Genomic DNA, 18,644 nt, shown 5'->3' on the forward strand with positions numbered 1-18,644 from the left:
CCACTGATTTCCTCCTGGCATCCAACATGTGATGAAGTACATTAGTCAAAGCCAGAATGGATAATAACTATGCCTTGTGTTTCAACGGGATTGCCTGGTCCACTGGCTGAAAAGCACCCCTCAAGCATTGCAATCCCACTTTTGCGCTTGACCGTATAGGGATGATGTTCTTGGGGTTGAATGCTTCTTCTTCCTCCAGTCAAACGAAAGCCACATCCAAACAAGTCCATTTTCATCTCATCCAACCACAGAAATAATGACCAAACGCTTTCTTCTTTGTCTTTGTCTGAATGTCTTGGTGAAGTGGAGTCCTCCTTGGTCGTGTCCATGGACACCAGTCTTGTGCTGGTTTGTCAATGTTAGTTACTAGAATTGCTCAAACTAATCAGGACAGTCTTGGTGGTGGTCCCTGGACTCTTATTGGCCTCTAGCGATAAAATTCTTGGAAAAGTCAAGCATCACCTTTGGATTTGAGACTCCACACTGTGGAACTCTTTGTACTTCTAGATTATTCTTGGCATTGTGGTCAATAACACTGGAAAACACTTAACTTTATACATTTTCCCCATCTTGTGATCAACTACAGTGTCCACCTATCTCTCAGTGATGGACCCCATACAGCAGCTCACTTAGGTCTTCGGTTTTAGCCATGACTTGCAATTGACTAGTAACGGACAAGAGAACTATTGCATTGGCTGTTCTCACGGTAGAGCAAGGGTCTCAAACTGGTGGCCCGCGGGCCAATTTTGTGGCCCCCTACTTGACATCAAAGTTTAGTGTTAGTGCGGCCCACGCATTTTTCTCACACACGCGCGCGCGAATCATTGCTCTGGGCGTTTTATATTTTTTTATCACTTGTGGGCTACCATAGCTCAGGCTCGTGACAGCCATGTTAGTCACTTGAAACATGATTTGGGAGTGTCACTGAGTGGACAGACAATATATCCTGTCACCCAGTGCAAATCTGCTGTTTTTTTGGTTTGTTTTTTTCTGTCTATTCTCCACCATGAACTTTAATAAGTCGAAGTACAGATCCAAACTTACTGATGAGCACCCTGAAGCCATACTGAGGGTCTCAATTGCTTTCTCCCTCAAGCCAAATGTGGCTCAGCTGTGTAAGAGGAAGCGCTGCCGGGTCTCTGGTAGCGAGGAGTAGGTAAGAGAAGCCTATGTTCTGAGGAACCTTTTATGTTCAGAATTGTTATTAATAAAGATTGAGAAGATTGGATCAGTTGTATTTTTTTTGGAATACTTGAAACCCTTTTTTGTGGAATACGTGATGCGGCCCAGCCTCATCCAGACTCTGTTCCAGCGGCCTGCAGGTAAGTTGAGTTTGAGACCCCTGAGGTAGTGGTAAAGAACCTGCACTGTCTCAAAAATTTGTGACAGTTTCAGTGGGTATGAAGAATTTTGGACATGACATTATTGCTAAAAATGTAAAAATATACATAGAAATCATTCAAATTTTTCATTACTATCTCAAAATGTATCTTATATGTTGTTTTTTTTGGCATTTCAAGTCATGTACAGCCAAAAAAAATCATTAAAAGTCAAAATTCTGCAACAGTATGAACAATTATTAGCTCAACTATTCACTGTTCAGCACATTTCATATTATATACACGCAATATACCAAACATCCTACGAGGTAAAGAGTGGTTGTCGCTACATTTAATTTTCTCTTTGCTCCTTTCACAATGCTCTCACATTACATTCACATATGTCAAATTAGTAGAGCAATCTGATGTCAAGCTGCATAAGAACACCTCAGCCGGGCAGCGTCATCCTTCTGTGAGTTTCTAAAGCCAGATATTGCAGTTTCCTGACTATGTAGAAGCGCCATTCTGAGTCAGACCCCCAGAGGAGAAGAGGAAGCTATAAATAAGCCAATGTTTCAGACCAAACAAGCTCACATGAATCTCACAGGGTAGGTGCCTGTTACACAGCCAAGAGGACATGTTTGTACAGTATTTCTGCACAGGATGAGCAAGTGTTTAGAGGTTTGTCTGGTGGATACATGACATAAATTTTGTCCAAGTGCTGCTGCCGGGGTTTTTTTTTCACGGTCCTCTTCTCTGTGCTCCTCACATGTCAAGAGCACGAACATGTTCTAATGAACCCGGGCATCAAAACGCCTAAATTTACTCAATTTGGTTCTTGAGCTGAAGAGGATTAAGAGTCCCCAATCTGGGGTACACATTTCTGAGAATAATTGATTGCTTTCTGTGAGCTGTTGCATGGGAGGTCGAGTGAAACCAGACACTTGACCGATGTCTCTAAGCTCAGAAACAGGTTTGTCTGCTGGGTGGAAGCAGTGATGATCGAAGAGGGAGGATGGTATAGGGACTAGAAATGAGAGACTGCTTCATTTTGCTCACTTTCAATCCTCACAGTGTTCTAAAGTTTTAAAACTGCCTCTTTAAATGATCAATTTTATCCCTAAGGTGCATTAGAAATATATCAGTACATCGAATTTTTACATGCTTAGAGTCAACAAGCTGAGCTAGAACAGAAACCTAAAGCATTTACTTTGTGGGTTTAAAAATGTGGACACCCAATAAAAAGGGTTCCTGGCATACATTGTACACCCTGTGAGGAAATTTCAGTGGAATGCCATACTGGAGCAAGGCACTGAGTTTTGCTAACAAATCAATGTGTGTTACAAAACTAGATATTTCATTAGGGCTACCTTAGTTGGAATTTAGTTTTAAGTCAACTAATAAAATTTCCGTTTAAATGACACATTGTATCAAGTTGATGCAATCAGCAACAATATTATGTCAACCCAACACATCAAGAAATGATTGCAACTTAGATGGGTTACCTAAATCAGCAAATTCCATTTTGTAACTTGAAACCAAGCACTTAATTAAGTGTACAAGCAAAAAAGACTCCAAAATTCAGGGAAAATCTATCAGTAATGTCAGGTACACGTATAGCAAAAAAAAAAAAAAAAGCATTAGCCTATGGTCCAAAGACTGATGAGGTAAAACCTTTTAGTGGGTCAATCTTTTAATGGATGCATCTACTCAAAATTATATAGGCTCCCTTTAAAAATGTAGGGATTTGCTTGTTTCAGCAGCAAGGCAGAGTAGGGTGGAAACTGAGGAAAAGTCCCTGACGAAAATGTACTTGCTTTGGAAAACTTCTCCTGATTGTGTCAAATGTCAAGATTCAATTACAGATAAAACCGTTTAGAAAAAATACTGATCAGCCACAACATTAAAACCACTGACGTCTTAAGTGAATAACATTGTTAAACTAAAATATAGTGTTCGACTGGGAAACCTTGTTTCCTGCCATCCATGTGGACACTACTTTGACAGCCACCTAATCACTGTTGCAGGCTAAGCAACAATGAGGGCAGCAGCCTCCCCCAGCAGGGCAATGCACCTCATCACACTGCAAAAACTGCCCAGGAACAGCCTGAGGAACATGACCAAGAGGCCAATTTATTGACTTGCCTCCCAAACTCCCCAGATCCCAGTTCGATCCAGCCTTCATGGGTGTGCTGGAACAAGTTCAATCCTTGAATGCCCCACCCTGCAACCTACAGGACCAGAAGGATCCGCTGCTAAAATCCCAGTGACTGACATGACAGAAACGCCCCACCAGAGGCCATTGGTCCTAAAATTCAGAGCTGTTTTAGCTGCACAAGGGAGACCTACACAATACCAGACAGGTGGTTTTAATGCTGTGGCTAACTGTTGCATGTCTACAGAGTGAAAAGATGCTGTCTGTATTGTGGGAACTGAGGCTATTTATAGGTAAATACATAACATACAGATTTCCTGATGGATTATCAGTCGACTCCCCACTGACCCACAGAAGCAGAGAGCGAGGCCACTTACTAAAGCCTGCTATGACGTCAGAGGCGACAGTGGGTGGTAAGCTACAAAAGCAGCGGAGGGAGAGAGAGTATGAGAAAGAGACCTGGGGTCTTTAAGTCCCACTTAATCGTTACCGTGGTGATGGATGACTCGTTAGTACGCAACATTAAACCCTTTTTACTTTTGTAAGTGACAGTGATTTCTGAGGAGATGCTGGATTCAAAGACCTTATATTCTCACTGATATTTTTTTTCTAGATATTGAATTATTTTGCATCTCATAAAAGAAATAAAAAAGTATAAAGCATTGTAACCTTTTTGTCAAGCTTTTTGATGTAGAGTCCTCCTTTGAATCAGCAAGAATTAAAGGCAATATTTTTACCAACTGATAAGAACAAAGATGAAAGGGTTTCAAATTGCAACCACACAGTAAGTTCTGTGAAAGGATGAATGCTTGAAATCTGCATTTGGTTTTAGATCAGTTTGTGCCCTGGGTTAGAAAAAAACAGAGTCAAGAGTAACTGAGAATAATGGATTGAACAGATAACTCACTTCTAGAATGAATGATGAACACGCAGGATCCTAAAACCAGCAAAAGCTCTTACTTGTTAATAGTCAAGTCCACAAAATATGACTGATAAGCTGTGCGGTCTTTATTAAAAAAAAAAAACATGCATAAAACATGTGCCAAATGTCAACATTAACCCCTCAGAACCCCCAAAGTCTCCAGCAGGTTTAAAACCCATGTTATATTTAATTGTTTACCATTTTATCAGAGACAAAAACCTGAATAAACAGAAAGAAAGCATTGTCAGATTTTCAACTTTCTGACATTCCTGGCACTCCTCACATGTGACATGCTGTGCTGTTTGAAAACACCATCAAAATCACTTTTTTTTTTCTTTTTTTTTTAAATTTGCCAAAAAAAAAACATTTGTACAAACCAGATTCTGTAAAAAAAAAAAAAAAAAAAAAAAAACAATTCTTTGAGTGTTAGTGGCTTAACTGTGGCCGACAGTGACATGACAAATATTGAAGAACGTTTCAGCTGAACTGCAGGCAGTGCTTCCACCGAGCAGGCAGGAGACAGCGATGAATCAAATTAAAAATGGAAGTCGTGAAACACTACAGTCTGTAGAACTTTCCCTTTTTTTTTTTTTAGGTTTATCACATTTTAGCTGTGTCATACTGCACTGAAGACACTTCTGAGTTCCCTCTACTTTTTTTCACGGTTGTGCTGTTTCCATAGATGTGCAGAACTTTATGTTGTATTCAACAATGAGCACACGGTGAGTAAAAACGTGACAGGAGCAAAAACTGTTTAAAGTTCAGAGGTAATTGGAGAAAAAAAAAAAAACCTGAACCATGACCAAATTACGTGTAAAATGTCCTCTTTGACTTGACTCATTACTGTACAATAGTTATGTAATGCTTGTCTGTGCCCTTTGATGAAGGTAGGACAGACGACAGAAGCCCTGATGTCTGGACTAAACTGGGTAAAAGCTTTGAGTATCTGGCCAGACGCAGCTTTATCTGGCTGCCGTTGTATAAAATATTAAGTTAAGATTTTGATCTGATTGATTTACTGTGTGGTGTTTTTTATAGCAAGAACGTCTGTTGTTGCTGTTTATCTCAAACTCATGGAAAAAAGCTGTCTATTTTCAGTGGTGATTTCCTGTTAACCATTTACCGTCCAGCGAACCATCTGCAGGACAGGAGCACTACACAGCACAATGCTTCTGAGCTGTTACAGAAAAAGTTGAAAATGAAAACGGAACTGCGAATATTGCTCCACTAGCAGTGTTCCAAGCCTGATCCTTTCATCAATACACTAGTTATTATAATAATTATAAACAAGTGGACTCGTGCCTGTTGGACTGGATCTCCGACTACCTTACTGACAGACCACAGTATGTCAGACTGAAGGACACCGCATCTGACACTGTGGTCAGCAGCACAGGGACCCTCAGGGGACAGTGCTGGCCCCTCTCCTCTTCACCCTGCACACCTCGGACTTCTGTTGCATCTCGGAGCTGTGCCACATACAGAAGTACGCGGACGACACAGCCATCATGGGGTGTATCAAGGATGACAGAGAGAGTGAGTACAGGAGTCTGGTGGACGACTTTGTTGTCTGGTGCAAAGGAAACCACCTGCAGCTCAACGCCTCAAAGACAAAGGAACTGGTCATAGACTTCAGGAAATCTGGACCATGCCCACGACCAGTTCTGATTGAGGCACATCAGGTTGAACTTGTACAAAACTACAAGTACCTTGGGCTGTGGCTGGACAACAAGTTGGACTGGACATGCAACACAGACTACCTGTACAAGAGGGGACAGAGCAGGCTGTACTTCCTGAGGAGGCTTCGGTCGTTCAACATCTGCAGGAAACTGCTGCGGATGTTCTACCAGTCGGTGGTCGCCAGCGTCTTTTTCTACGTCGTGGTGTGCTGGGGCAGCAGCACATCAAAAAGGGACACATCGAGGCTGGACAAATTAATCAGGTGGGCCAGCTCTGCAGTGGGCATGAAACTGGACTCCCTGGTGACAGTGGCAGAGAGGAGGACACTGAACAAACTGCTGGCCATCATGGACGATGCCAGCCACCCTCTGCACACTGTCATCATCACCCAGAGGAGCCAGTTCAGCGACAGGCTGCTCCTCCCCAGGTGCAAAACCAACAGGAGCAAAAACTCCTTTGTCCCCCGAGTCATCAAACTGTTCAACTCTGAGCTCGGGGGGAGGGGGAGAGGTGGGGAGTGAGGGGTGAGGAGTGAGGACACTGGGGTGAGATAGAGCATCATGCTCCATCACCAGACTGTGTGCAATATTTCGCCACTTTGGCAAATTTTGTTACTGTATCCAGTGTTGTGATTACTATTATTACTATTGTTGTTACTGTTGTTGTGTTGGTGTTGTGTTGTTTTTCTAGTTCAACAATTTCCCTGAGGTTTGCACCAAAGGGATCAATAAAGTTCTATTCTATTCTATTCTATGCTGGCACTGCCTGACCCTGTGATCTCCTCTTGTCTGGCGCTGGAGCTGCCACCAGCCTGCTGCCTCCTTCCTGCCCCCGGCTGTTGACCCCATAGTTCTGCTGGTGGCTCACAAACCTCAGCCAGGAAAAATAAATCACACACACCATTTGCTTTTTTTTTTTTTTTGTCTCCTATTCCATCGCTCCATTCACCCCAATCTACTACTCATCCTGTTCATAACTGTCTCAATTCAACAGTCTTTTTGATTCTTGGCCGACAGAAGCAACACAGAATGTATTTGCCAGCTTAGGATGGACACAGATGCTTTAAGCTGAGTTTAATCCCATTCTGTAAGAAAGTATAGCATTTAATAGGCTAAATCTCTCTCTTTACTTAAACATTACAGTAGCAACTATGCTGTTGTTGCTAGATGAGCGGTCCTAGTGCAACTTGTGCATACAAGCGGTAAACACCAACTGATTTGTATGTTGCATGCATGTGTGTTGTTGTCTGCTCACCAAGGACAGACTCTCAGGTCAGACTGGGCCCCAGCAGCATCAACAGAACCACCTTATGTAACACGTGTGCATAATTAATTGCACCAATCACACTAAAACCATGTGTGTTTGCTTTGTGTTCAGCTTCAGTCCTTGTCCTTACGTCAACTGGAACATAGAGAACAAAGGTAGCGTCAGTTCCTCTAATTTATGCATTGTCCGTTCCACGTCTTTCTCTTCGGGGTGTCGCTGGCCTACATAACAGCAACAGCAGCTACAGTCATGATGTTCTGCTTGGGAATGTTTCTCTTACACTTAAAGGGCAACCTGGCAGCATCAAAACTTCCACCCCAGAGCCCTCTTGCATAATCCCTTCGTCAGCTCACATTTTGGCCTCACTGCTAAAGCCACAGGACGTTAATTTACTCCAGACAAGTGGAACCTCTAAGTGCCATTTGTTGAATGTCGGCAATGCCTCCAATTGTAGCAAGTGTTCCTTCAAAACGAAAAGTATTCACCTCCCTCAAGGGATAGAGATTTACCTTCAAGCAATGCTGTAGTCATTCATAAATATTAAGCAATCCAGAGTGATGTTTTTTTTTGTTTTTTTTTTGCTCAGTTGTGAAATCACTCCATGCACTGGAGTCCTTCTTGTTGCTAAATCCCATTCTTGCCCAAGCAGAGTGTAGACTGATGGAGACAGTAGAGTAGAGCAGTAGAATCAAAAGTCAAGTTGTGCAGGAAACAGCTAATAAGGACTTGATGATTGCTCAAAACTCCACACTACAACAAAGCTAGTAGTGATGTCAAAGGAAGCAATACTTTGGTACAACGTTGATACCAAATATTCTGAAAACACAAGACATTTTTGTTGGTAGGTACTGTACATGCTGTAGCCACTTAGTCCTGTTTCCCAAATACTGCATTCCTATACAAATAAACTGCATTTGCAATTACATTTACAAGGAAACATATTTTCTGTTGGAATATGTTTGTTAGTGACGTATCACAGATCCCTTTACTTTGCTTGCCTTTCAGCCAATCAATCATATATTAGATGGCATGGAACTTGTCACTCTTGTATTTTCTTACATTTTGCCACATAGTTTTGGCGCTTAAACTTCAGCTTCTAACAAGTTGTCAATGTGAAAGTGTCAACCAAAGAGTGATATTTTCCTAAACCTAGCCAACTACCGTTGGTGCATATGCAAACAGCAAGTCAAAACAAAAAATAAATACTGTATTTTTCAGACTACTGGGCGCACCTGAATATAAGCCACAACTTTGAAAAGGAAAAAAAAATGTGTACATACAGTATATAGGCCGCACTTGTCTATAAGCTGCAGATGTCCATGTTGTAACATGAGATATTTACACAGAAAGATGTTACAGAGGAAGATTTTTTTTAACTTTTAAATAAATACGTACCGGTGACATACACAAATACGTATTATAAATGTCTTTTTCCGAATAGTGCCTGTAATACGGCTGGTTAAAAAACATAAAAAATACAGTAGCCTAGCAGGAAAAGTCATTGATCACTATCTTCATCTTCCTCCTGCGCACTAAAACCACGAAAGTCGTCTTCTTCAGTGTCGGAATTGAACAGCCTCAGTATTACTTTGTCACACACTTCCTCAGTCTTTCTTTCATTGTCGCTCTCAATGTCACTTTCTTCTCGAGGCAAATTTGTGAAAATCCATAAATTAGCCACATCATTGTTTAAGCCGCAGTGTTCAAAGCGGGTGAAAAAAGTAGCGGCTTATAGTCTGGAAATTACGGTAAATGAAAATGGAACTTAACCTTAATTAGGGCTCCACACAGGACATGAACCCTGGTCTCCTTGGTCATATTCCAACTGATGACTTAAGTCCTCCACCATATGTGGACTTCCAACTGACAGCCTTTTTCTTCTACATCACAGTCTCAGGTTTCATTGAGAAGATACATTTGTTTCCAAAAAACAACAACAACAACAAAAATGATGATATAGTTTAGTTGTGGAGGAACATATTTTGTGGGAGACGGCATTAAGGTAAACTACTGCAAATATTGGACAATAATAATGTGGAATGGTGATGGGAAAGGGCAACTGATAGGAAAAGAACATGTATGGAGATACACTGAACTGAGCAATCTCTGTCTGTTATGTAGACACTTGCAATCTGCAGCCAACAATCTTGTTCTTATGGACTTCTTTTTGCGAACAAGCTGTCTGCACATGGGCTGACTTTGCTTGCTGGTAGGTCCTGGACAAATTGGCAGTTGTTTGACATCTCTGCCCCTTGCAGATGATTTTCCCAGCAGCAGAATGATTTATTTCAAATGGTTTGGAGACACTTTTCACCTTTGCCAGGCTCATAGGAATCTACGACCTTTGTGTTTCCAAAGGCCTCAAAATGCTCTTTAGATCTTACATACTTCAATGGCATAGAGAATACCACAACCTGGATGTCAGGTGACAGATGACAGGTTCTAGTCACTGGCACCTAATCCGACTTTATGGATTTGAAGGTGAAATAAATGTTCTTGCTTTTCCATGTGACTGATGTGCTTTTTAAAATGTATTTAAATCATAAAAATGACCACAAATTTCCAGTTTTATGTCATTAGTTTGAGTATATTACCTTTAGGGACTAAGTCAAAGAGGATCAAATACTTGCCTGTTCACACATTTCAAGAAAGTGAACAAGTTCCATAGTCCTTTTTTCACGTGACCGACTTGAAATTTGCTTATGAAGGCCTGATTATGCGTTCTGACTTGCCCTCAAGCATTACAGTACTCGTCAAGCACAAGCCTTGTCTTTAACTTGCCCCTGAAGCTTAAAATGTCTTTAAGCACTGCAGTGTAAAAAAGCAATCAGTAGTAGCGACACAAGGACCCGACTCTTCACCAACTTCCATTTGCAAACTGTCTTCAGTGAGGCCGAGCTGCAGGCGCCGCTACTTGAAGTGAATTGAAACTGTGATTCCTTCAATATGCTGCTTTACCCGAGTAAAATCACAGTCTGAATTGGTCCAAATGTGTCCCCTTAGCCATCAGAAATGATTTGAACCTTTGTGTTGGATCAAAGGATGTAATTACACGGTTCATTTACTGCTCGTTTACTTCTGTTTTTGGGTGCTCATGATTCCTGAATTAAGAACCGAGGACATGTAGATGAGCAGGAACACTCGAACGCATTTCTACAGCAGCAACAAGCTCCGAACCTCCAGCGACTCCTTCTCGACCTCTCTACCTCCTTCTGTTTTCCCTCCTGCTCTTTAGTCGTAGTGGTGGGAGCTGTCACTTCTCTTCCTGTTGTTACTCGGCCTCTCAGCAGAGCCCCAATTACTCAAAAGCCCCCCCCTCCCGACAAGCCCAGTCACACCTGGTTAGCGAGCCATTAACCACAAGCTTATGACCGCAGACAGAAGTCAGCCAAGCTTAGCGGATGCTGCTAATGTGCTGCCTGCTCCCCCTGCGAGTCGCATAAAAAAACCTGCAGTAGGACACCAAATCTCCACCTTCGTTTTCTCCTGCTTTGGTTTGCTCAAGCTGAAACTGCACATCTCTATCAGTTTATCTGTTCTAATCATGTGAAGGATCACTGCTGCAGGGTTACAGGTTGTTTAAGCTTGTCCACTGCAGTGATAAACACATCCACTGTGAACCGCCGGGAAACCAGAAGCAGATTGCACGAAACCATAAGTAGTTTTTGGGCGCTCCTGTAACAGCCCCAAAAACAATCGGAAAATCATTCATCACAACAAAAAAAACTCCACTACTATAATAGTAGGACAAAACAAACAAAACACAAAAAATCAAAAAAAAAACAAAAAAAAAAAGGAAACTTGTAGAGATTTTATCTCTCTAAAAAAAAAAAAAAAAAAAAAGAAACAACAACAACAACACTCCAACAACCGACAACAAGTACCAACAACACGGAGGAGAAATGGCGCTACACACAAAAAACACATCACAACACTAAAATGTCTCCACACGCGACACCTATACACGCTCTGTAAAAGAGCCCCCGCGGGAGAGAAAAAACCCCCAAAATTTGTCAAAAGACACTGAGTCGCACAGCAGACTCAAAAACCGCTTTTGGGGATGGCGAAAAGAACACAAAATTTTGTGTTTCACAAAAAAACAGCCGAGAAAAAACAGCATATTTAAAAAAAACATATAAAAAAAACACATAGAAAAAAAAAACAAAAAAAAAAAACAAAAAAAAAAAAAAATCTAAGCTCAGAGTTTGTCAATATTCTGGATGGAGTCTGTTGAATAGTTGACATCTTCGACATTTTCTGGTTCTGACTAATAATTTTGGTGTCTTGACAGATAACTGCAGCAATGCATTATAGTGATTATTCATCCATGTATGCACACTCATGCCCAAGTTCTCATGTGGCTTCATGCACATCGCTTTCAGTAACTATTGTCACATGCCCTGGACATTGTAAGGAAACCACACTCCTGCTTAAACTGAACTATTAAACTCAGGCAACAAAAAAACGTGATAATTTCTGATAACGATCGCATTAACAGTGATGAAAAGGCCTTTGTGCACAAGAGCACAAGTGGCCTACGTGACCTGATGCTCGAACCCGTGAGGTTTCAAAGGCACACATCAAAGTGATAAAGGCCTTCAATAGCACCTATTATGTATCGAGGGCTGAGCTTCCACCTGACTGTGACAGCTACAGGCCATGAAACTCCAAGCGCACAGTTTGAGACTCAGGCTGCTGTTGCTACACACACACAAACACACACACACACACACACACACACACACACTCGCACAGTCTCGTTGCCATCATTGTCAGAGGGCATTACATTTATAGACACTATTTTCCTGGAAAAATTACCCAAACCATAGCTGCCGAACCCGAACCTTAAACCTGAACTTCGTACTAAAGTTTAATGATTTAAGTTGAGGACACTTTTCTGTGTGACTGTGATCACATGAGAAATAAAACTACACAAAAACACAATTAATACAGTGCTGTCTTACTCCACAAGGTGGTGCCAAACCAAACCTGTGCCGTCCCGCTGCATCTGTCCAGTGGGGTTACACGGTTCATAATGATTTCCTATTTCCTATTATGAGCTGACCTAATGATCCGTGTCCACAGTAACGAGAAGACACAACATACACTCAAACCTCAGGTAAACCAGTGATTCAACACTGCATCACTGAAACCGCAAGGAAACAAGACAAACAGCTTCCACTGTCTGTGAACATCAGAGCAAAACTGGACAAAGCATCGACTAGGAGAAGGTCAAAGTTCAGAGCAGAGCCAGACCAAGGAGGTTATTCATATCTGGTATCTCTCAGACTCACTGGGGTTCCACATCAAAAGCAACCCGTCGCTGATGTGCAGAAACTGCTCACTATGCATTTGTTTGATCCACATTGACTCATTTGTGTAGGGACAAAAAACTGTTGTATGCTGTGCAGATTGTAAAGGCCCTTAAGACAAAATAAATAGGCTATCAATAAGGAGAGCAGTCAGAAAAACAGTCTTCACCAGGCTCCTATCAGAAAGTTACTGTTCAAAAATGTTTTCCATTTACCTTTGATTACGAGACCTTTCATTGGTTTTAGTTATTGATTCATACAACTACCTAAATCAAAATTCAGTGAGCAGAAAAACATGTGCAAACATTGAACATAGGGACCTTAATCAATCACTATAATTACTGGTAATAAGAGGAGATTTGTGTGATGAGACCAGCTCCCTGTCGAGAGTCAAAAACAGACTCAAATTACAGATGAACAAATAATCAAAATGAGAAATGATAAAGGTAAAGCAGATCAAAACAAACATTTTTTTAAGTAATCTGTGTTGATTCTCAGTCATTCAGGTTTCAGTTTGCTTTTTACAGAAGCTCTTAGGATTTTAAATGAAGCTCTGTGGTGCTGCAGAGATGCCTAAAAATCATATCCTCCAGATGTAAGGGAACATGCTTGTTTGGTACAAAACCCAGAAAAAAATCGTTTTAATTTATCTCTTTTTTTTCTCCAGTGGAAAAAGAAAATATATCCAAAAATATACAATTCCTACTAAAATCACGACTCATATCACAAACTCATATCACAGAATAAATAAAGGGCCCATCAGTGAAGTGCATGTAAACCCACACAGCATTCAAGTCCACATACGACCATACTTTATTGTACACAAGAAAAAGATCAAGTATATTCCAATGCATAGTATGTCAAATGCAGTGTGCCAAAAACACCAGGATGTCCTCCTGCATCTGGTCACATTTTGCACTGGGCTTTTGTGGCCACGATCCCCTTTGCAGCAGAAGAAACGTCACATATGGTTTCTGCACAAGTACGAGCAAGTTTGGATGACAGATGACAGCTCATTTACAGATGTGACAGATGTGTGAGTGAGATGATTAAAGCTTAAGGTGCAATATTAAGATGAAGTGGCAGCTGTATGCACACCACACGCAACAGTACGCACTTTGTAAGAGCAGCTGTCGTACAAACACTGAAAGTAAAATAATGCAATTTGGAACCCCGGTGTGTCAGAAGCTGGCTAAAGCATATTTCCTCTGTATTGTCTACGTCATAGACAACATGTTTAGAACTGAACCATCTCTGTGACGGCCACAAGACGAACCTGAAAGCTCTGTAAAGTTTCTATGAAGTGCTGCTTGTGCTAAGAAGGTTGTTGTCAAACTACAATTTGATGAAGAATCTTTAATTTTTCAATGGATATTCAGCAGATACATGCTTCACTGTAGGAGTTGAGTTACTATTAGACAAAAAAAACCCCAATAGAGGTATGATTTATGTGTCAAGCTTGAAAATTTGCATCAGGAGAAGGCTGATCTTTTGAAAAAAAGCTAATAAGATTTCGCTGATTACTCACTGGTGGTGGTTTGTTAAGGCGAACATCGATGCTTATCAGTTACACTAAGGACTTCAGTTCTCTGAGAACTCTTCAGACATGGCTTGTACCCATTTATGGCAAATAATTGTAAAAGTCAACATTTCTTAAGTCAGCTGGGATAGGCTCAAGCTCCCCAGCGACCCTGCAGAGGATAAAGCGGGGTTTAGAAAACGGATTGAATATTTGTTAATAAGCAAAAAAAATAAATAAAAGTGCTTAGAATGACCCAAATGTCATGCATGACTACATTTAGCAATAGAACAGTTACTCTTTTTCCTTAACACACACAAATAATGGACAAAGAAAATATTTTGACATGCCACTTCTGGAGGGAGAAAACTGTTTTTATGGTCACAAAATCTCATCTGAAATCTCTGCATGTTAACCTGCATTTCTTATGGTCAGGCTTACAAACCACTGTTTTAGCCAAACTGAATGCATGTAACATTGTGAGCACAAATCCTTGCTTGTAAAAAATACTACACATATTTTTGAAAACGTGCCATGGACTAATAAATCCCATGTTTACATTGTTTAAAAAGTACAACTTTTGCTCTCAATGAACATACCGTGGGTACGACTTCATTACTGCATTACATTATAAACTCTAACACACTCTCCATGCGTACTGTATGTAGAAACAGAAGTGACAGTATGAAAAATATTCTGGGAAAATACCATGCAGCCTGTTGTCATGGCAATGTCTGCACTTATCCCTCCTCCTCTGCCTCTGTCTGTGGGTGGGCTGCACCATTCAGGATTAACCTGGATTAAATCATCTTGTATTTAACAATTCCGCTGCCACAGAATTTCAAACTTTAGTCGGAATCTACAATCTTACACCTCGTAAAATACACATATTTTATCAGCTGCTCCCACCATCTCTGCCTCCTGCTTCGGACAGTTTAGAGGGTATGGATTTGGAAGGAATGAGCTTGAAACAGCAGATGTGGTTATGTTTAGTGGTGAGTTTACTTAGAGGCTGCTTATATGAAGTGCTCAGATCGGGTAATTTAATATAAACTGTTGTGCATATTTTAAACAAGTCCATCATGTGGTTTAATGGCTTAAACTACCACAGTGGATGTGGTGCAGATCAGCCCATAAAATTCATCCATTTGAAATAAAAATGGCTTCATGTTTGTCTTACAACAATCAACACTGCAGAAAGCTTGCATTAAAAAACTATAAACAGATTCCACCTCGCATTTCCCTCATTTTTATGTGTGTTTTTACACTAGGTCCAAATTTTGTGTTTGATCTGCAAGATAAGTCACAGTTTGGACTTTTGTGAGTTACAAAAAAGTGAATATGCTTCATCACTATTCTACTCACAGACTTGTGTTTTAGTCCAATTTCTCTCCTCCTCTGGTTCAAACTAGCCAACAGTAGCCCTTAAACAAGAGTAAAATAGAGGAAAAACAACACTGTGCATTGTGCCTCATGGCAAAATATCCAGTGGTATGTATTTGGATGCGTCTGTGTGTCTTTTTAAGTGGGAACATGTAGCTTGAACGGATCTGTGAAGTGTGCAGGCGTTGAGAGAACATGTTGTTAACACCAGCTTCAATCTGCTTCCCCTCATCGTCCCACTTAGCCTCCCCTGTGGAGGCGCAGCATCTGATGTTACCTGACGTTGTCGTGCTTCTGGATGTAGATCTTGTGAAACATCATGTCTTCCTGCTTGGCGTTTATGTCGGCCTTCATCTCCATGGCAACGTGGCGGGGAAGTACTGAGAGCAGGAGACGCTCCTGCAGGAAGGAGGACGGAAGGAAAGCGAGTTCGGTGAACAGTTGAGAGGAGGCACAGCGACTACCACACCTGGTGATGAATAATGGTGCACTTTGAACCATTGTGTTTATAGAAATGACACAGTGCAAGTCTCAAAGTCATTAGAGAAATTAGCATTATTAATTAATGATGATTCAAAAAAGAAACAACACAAAAGGGAAGCATCCTCCTATACGTCCTCTGGTGTCCCCCGGTGCAACAGGATTGCATTGGAAGAGTTCATTTTAAAACTATAGTATACAACATACATTTTACACCGAGCGGCTACAACCAGAATGACTCAGTGACATCTCAGCTGTGGCAAATTAATCAGATCAGAATTTTAATAAGCTGCGAGATCCTTCAGATGCTAATTGGTGAGAAGAAACACCTGCTATATTGTAAGTCAGCTTGCTGTCTTATTGCATATTAATGCTGGAAAAGTGTAACACTTTGTAAGACTAATCATCACTTCGCTAATTTTTTTGGTATGCATAGAGATTTGGTGTGAAACTCAGGTGCCACTTAGCTGTAATTCAGGTTTGACAGAGGAGGCAAATTGGATGGGAAAACGCACCAGTTTTTAAATGAGACACAAACAGATGTAAAGTATGCCTGGTGATCACGTGTGAGGAATTTATTCAGCTGCTTAATCGTTTTATTTATCAGCTCCTGAAGCGACTCTTTCCAATGTTAGTGCAAGTGAATCTTATATAAATATATGCCTGCATATACACAATGTTGCCTGGCTGCAAATCTATTCTCTACTTTGTGTGTGTGTGTGTGTGGATGGGAAATCTGTGTTATTGCTCCTTTGATACAGCAATATGTCACCCTGGCTATTTTATATCAGGAGTAAAGCCTGATACTGTATTAAACAAACATTTTACAGCTGCTGTCTTCCACTGTTCACACCTCGACTTCAAGCTTACAGAGTCTCATGTTCAAAATGTAGGTTTCTTTGTGAAGTATTCAATATGATGTTAATACTTCCCCTGTATTCTATCACCAATCGTCTCTCCTACCTGCTGCTGGTTTTCCCTCTGCGAGTGCAGGCGAGCCTGGATGCACTCTCTGGTCTCCTGGAAGGCCTGCCTCTGGGAGCCCTCAGCAGGGTAATGGGTGCAAACGCCCACAATGTTGGTGCAGGAGAAGATCAGCACGTTGGACACTATCTGTGGAGGAAGAAGGTGCGAGAGAGAAGGAGCAACTTTGTGAGTCTGAGGGCAAAAAACTTCTCAAATACAATGACCGCAGATCAAATCCTGCAAAGGACATCAGTAGTTTGTTATTTCACTTTTTGCTTATCTTAGCCAACATAAACTGCAACTGATTCTGTGAGGAATCAGTCAATAAAGAGAATAAGTAAATGCTTATTTTTGCTTCTATCACTGTAAGAACAATCTGAATCCGTTTCTATCCAGTTAATCAAATCTTGAAAACACTTGTAAAGTTCCACCAGATGTGATTCTACAGCTGCAAAAATGTACTGATGGACTGATTATTCACCAACTTTGAGTCATTTTTAAAGGGATAAAACAAACAAACAAAAAAAAAACAATTAAAAACTTCAGGTTCCAGCTTTTTTCTTTCTTCCTCTATGACATTAGCAAACAACTTTATATTTTGGACATAAGACATTTGAGAACATAATTTTGGGCTTCGGGAATCATTGCTCCACATATTTCATCATTTTCTGACATTTATAGACTAAACAACTAATTGATTAATCAAAAAAATAATCATTTGATGAATTGACAATAAAAATAATCACAGTGACAGAAATGAAGTCCAATCAGCATTCAAGAGAGTATCTCAGCAACTTCTTTTGAGTATTTAAACAAACAACGTCTTAACATTTAGGCTGTAAATGTGCATCGGTTCTTAAATCCAAGCAAACCCATGGTGCAGTGATGTGAGAACAGAACACATTGTAAACGCATCTAAATTTAATCGACTAATGTGTCATCAGTGAGTAGCCCGTTAATGACATGCAGCTCACTGTGCAGCACAGATGGAACAGAACAGGCAGAACAAGTTTATTAATCTAGTAATTAAATCAGGACAAGACGGTGAATGTGGATTTGGGTTTTCAGTCTACACAGGTGTTTTGCACTTAAGTGGTAACAGCTGGAGAACCACAGTACAAAAAAGAGAGGGACGTTATCAACCTGCAGCTGCTGGGAACGGAAACTTCAACTGGAAATAAAAAGGAAAATATGCTGAAACATGTTGAGAACTTTAGCTGCTAAGTGTTCCCTGGAACGTCAGCAAGCACTTAACAATAGACACTGAGTCAGAGATTCAGGAGATTATAGCAATTTCATGACACTAGTGTGTTCAGTCTTTAAGTGCGCAGCTATATTCGTCTTCCCTGTAGAACACAGAACTCCTGCACACTCTCCTCTTACTTAACTGGAAACTTCACTGGAAATGCAACATTTCAGTCTTTGGAGCTTGAGCAGGTAAAGTGAGGGACAAAACTCATGACAGACTGGACAGCAGTGATGAGCTGTTCATGTCAGAGAGATGAATGCAAATTAATGGATTTTCTGATCAATTTTAGGATATACAGTGATGTAATTTCTTTGTAAAGTACTTTCCTAGACGTCCATTTTGACCACCAGCTGAAGGTTTGGTTATATCGGTCTGGCATGTTCTTCATCGTCGTCA

General features: G+C 40.8%; 1 protein-coding gene across 1 annotated transcript in view; it reads right to left on the bottom strand.

The window, feature by feature from the left end:
* Positions 1 to 18,644, bottom strand: part of LOC103363626 (adenylate cyclase type 5-like) — a 90,100-nt gene that overhangs the window by 10,157 nt on the left and 61,299 nt on the right. Inside the window, exons 2-3 of the mRNA XM_008290458.1 lie at positions 16,997 to 17,146; positions 15,831 to 15,952 (exon numbers count right to left, since the gene is read on the bottom strand). Of these exons, the coding sequence (XP_008288680.1) occupies positions 15,831 to 15,952; positions 16,997 to 17,146 (272 nt within the window). The remainder of the gene's footprint in view (positions 1 to 15,830; positions 15,953 to 16,996; positions 17,147 to 18,644) is intronic.

This window comes from Stegastes partitus, unplaced genomic scaffold (genome assembly GCF_000690725.1).
Source record: "Stegastes partitus isolate 25-593 unplaced genomic scaffold, Stegastes_partitus-1.0.2 Scaffold674, whole genome shotgun sequence".
In the NCBI taxonomy this organism is placed as follows: Eukaryota; Metazoa; Chordata; class Actinopteri; family Pomacentridae; genus Stegastes; species Stegastes partitus.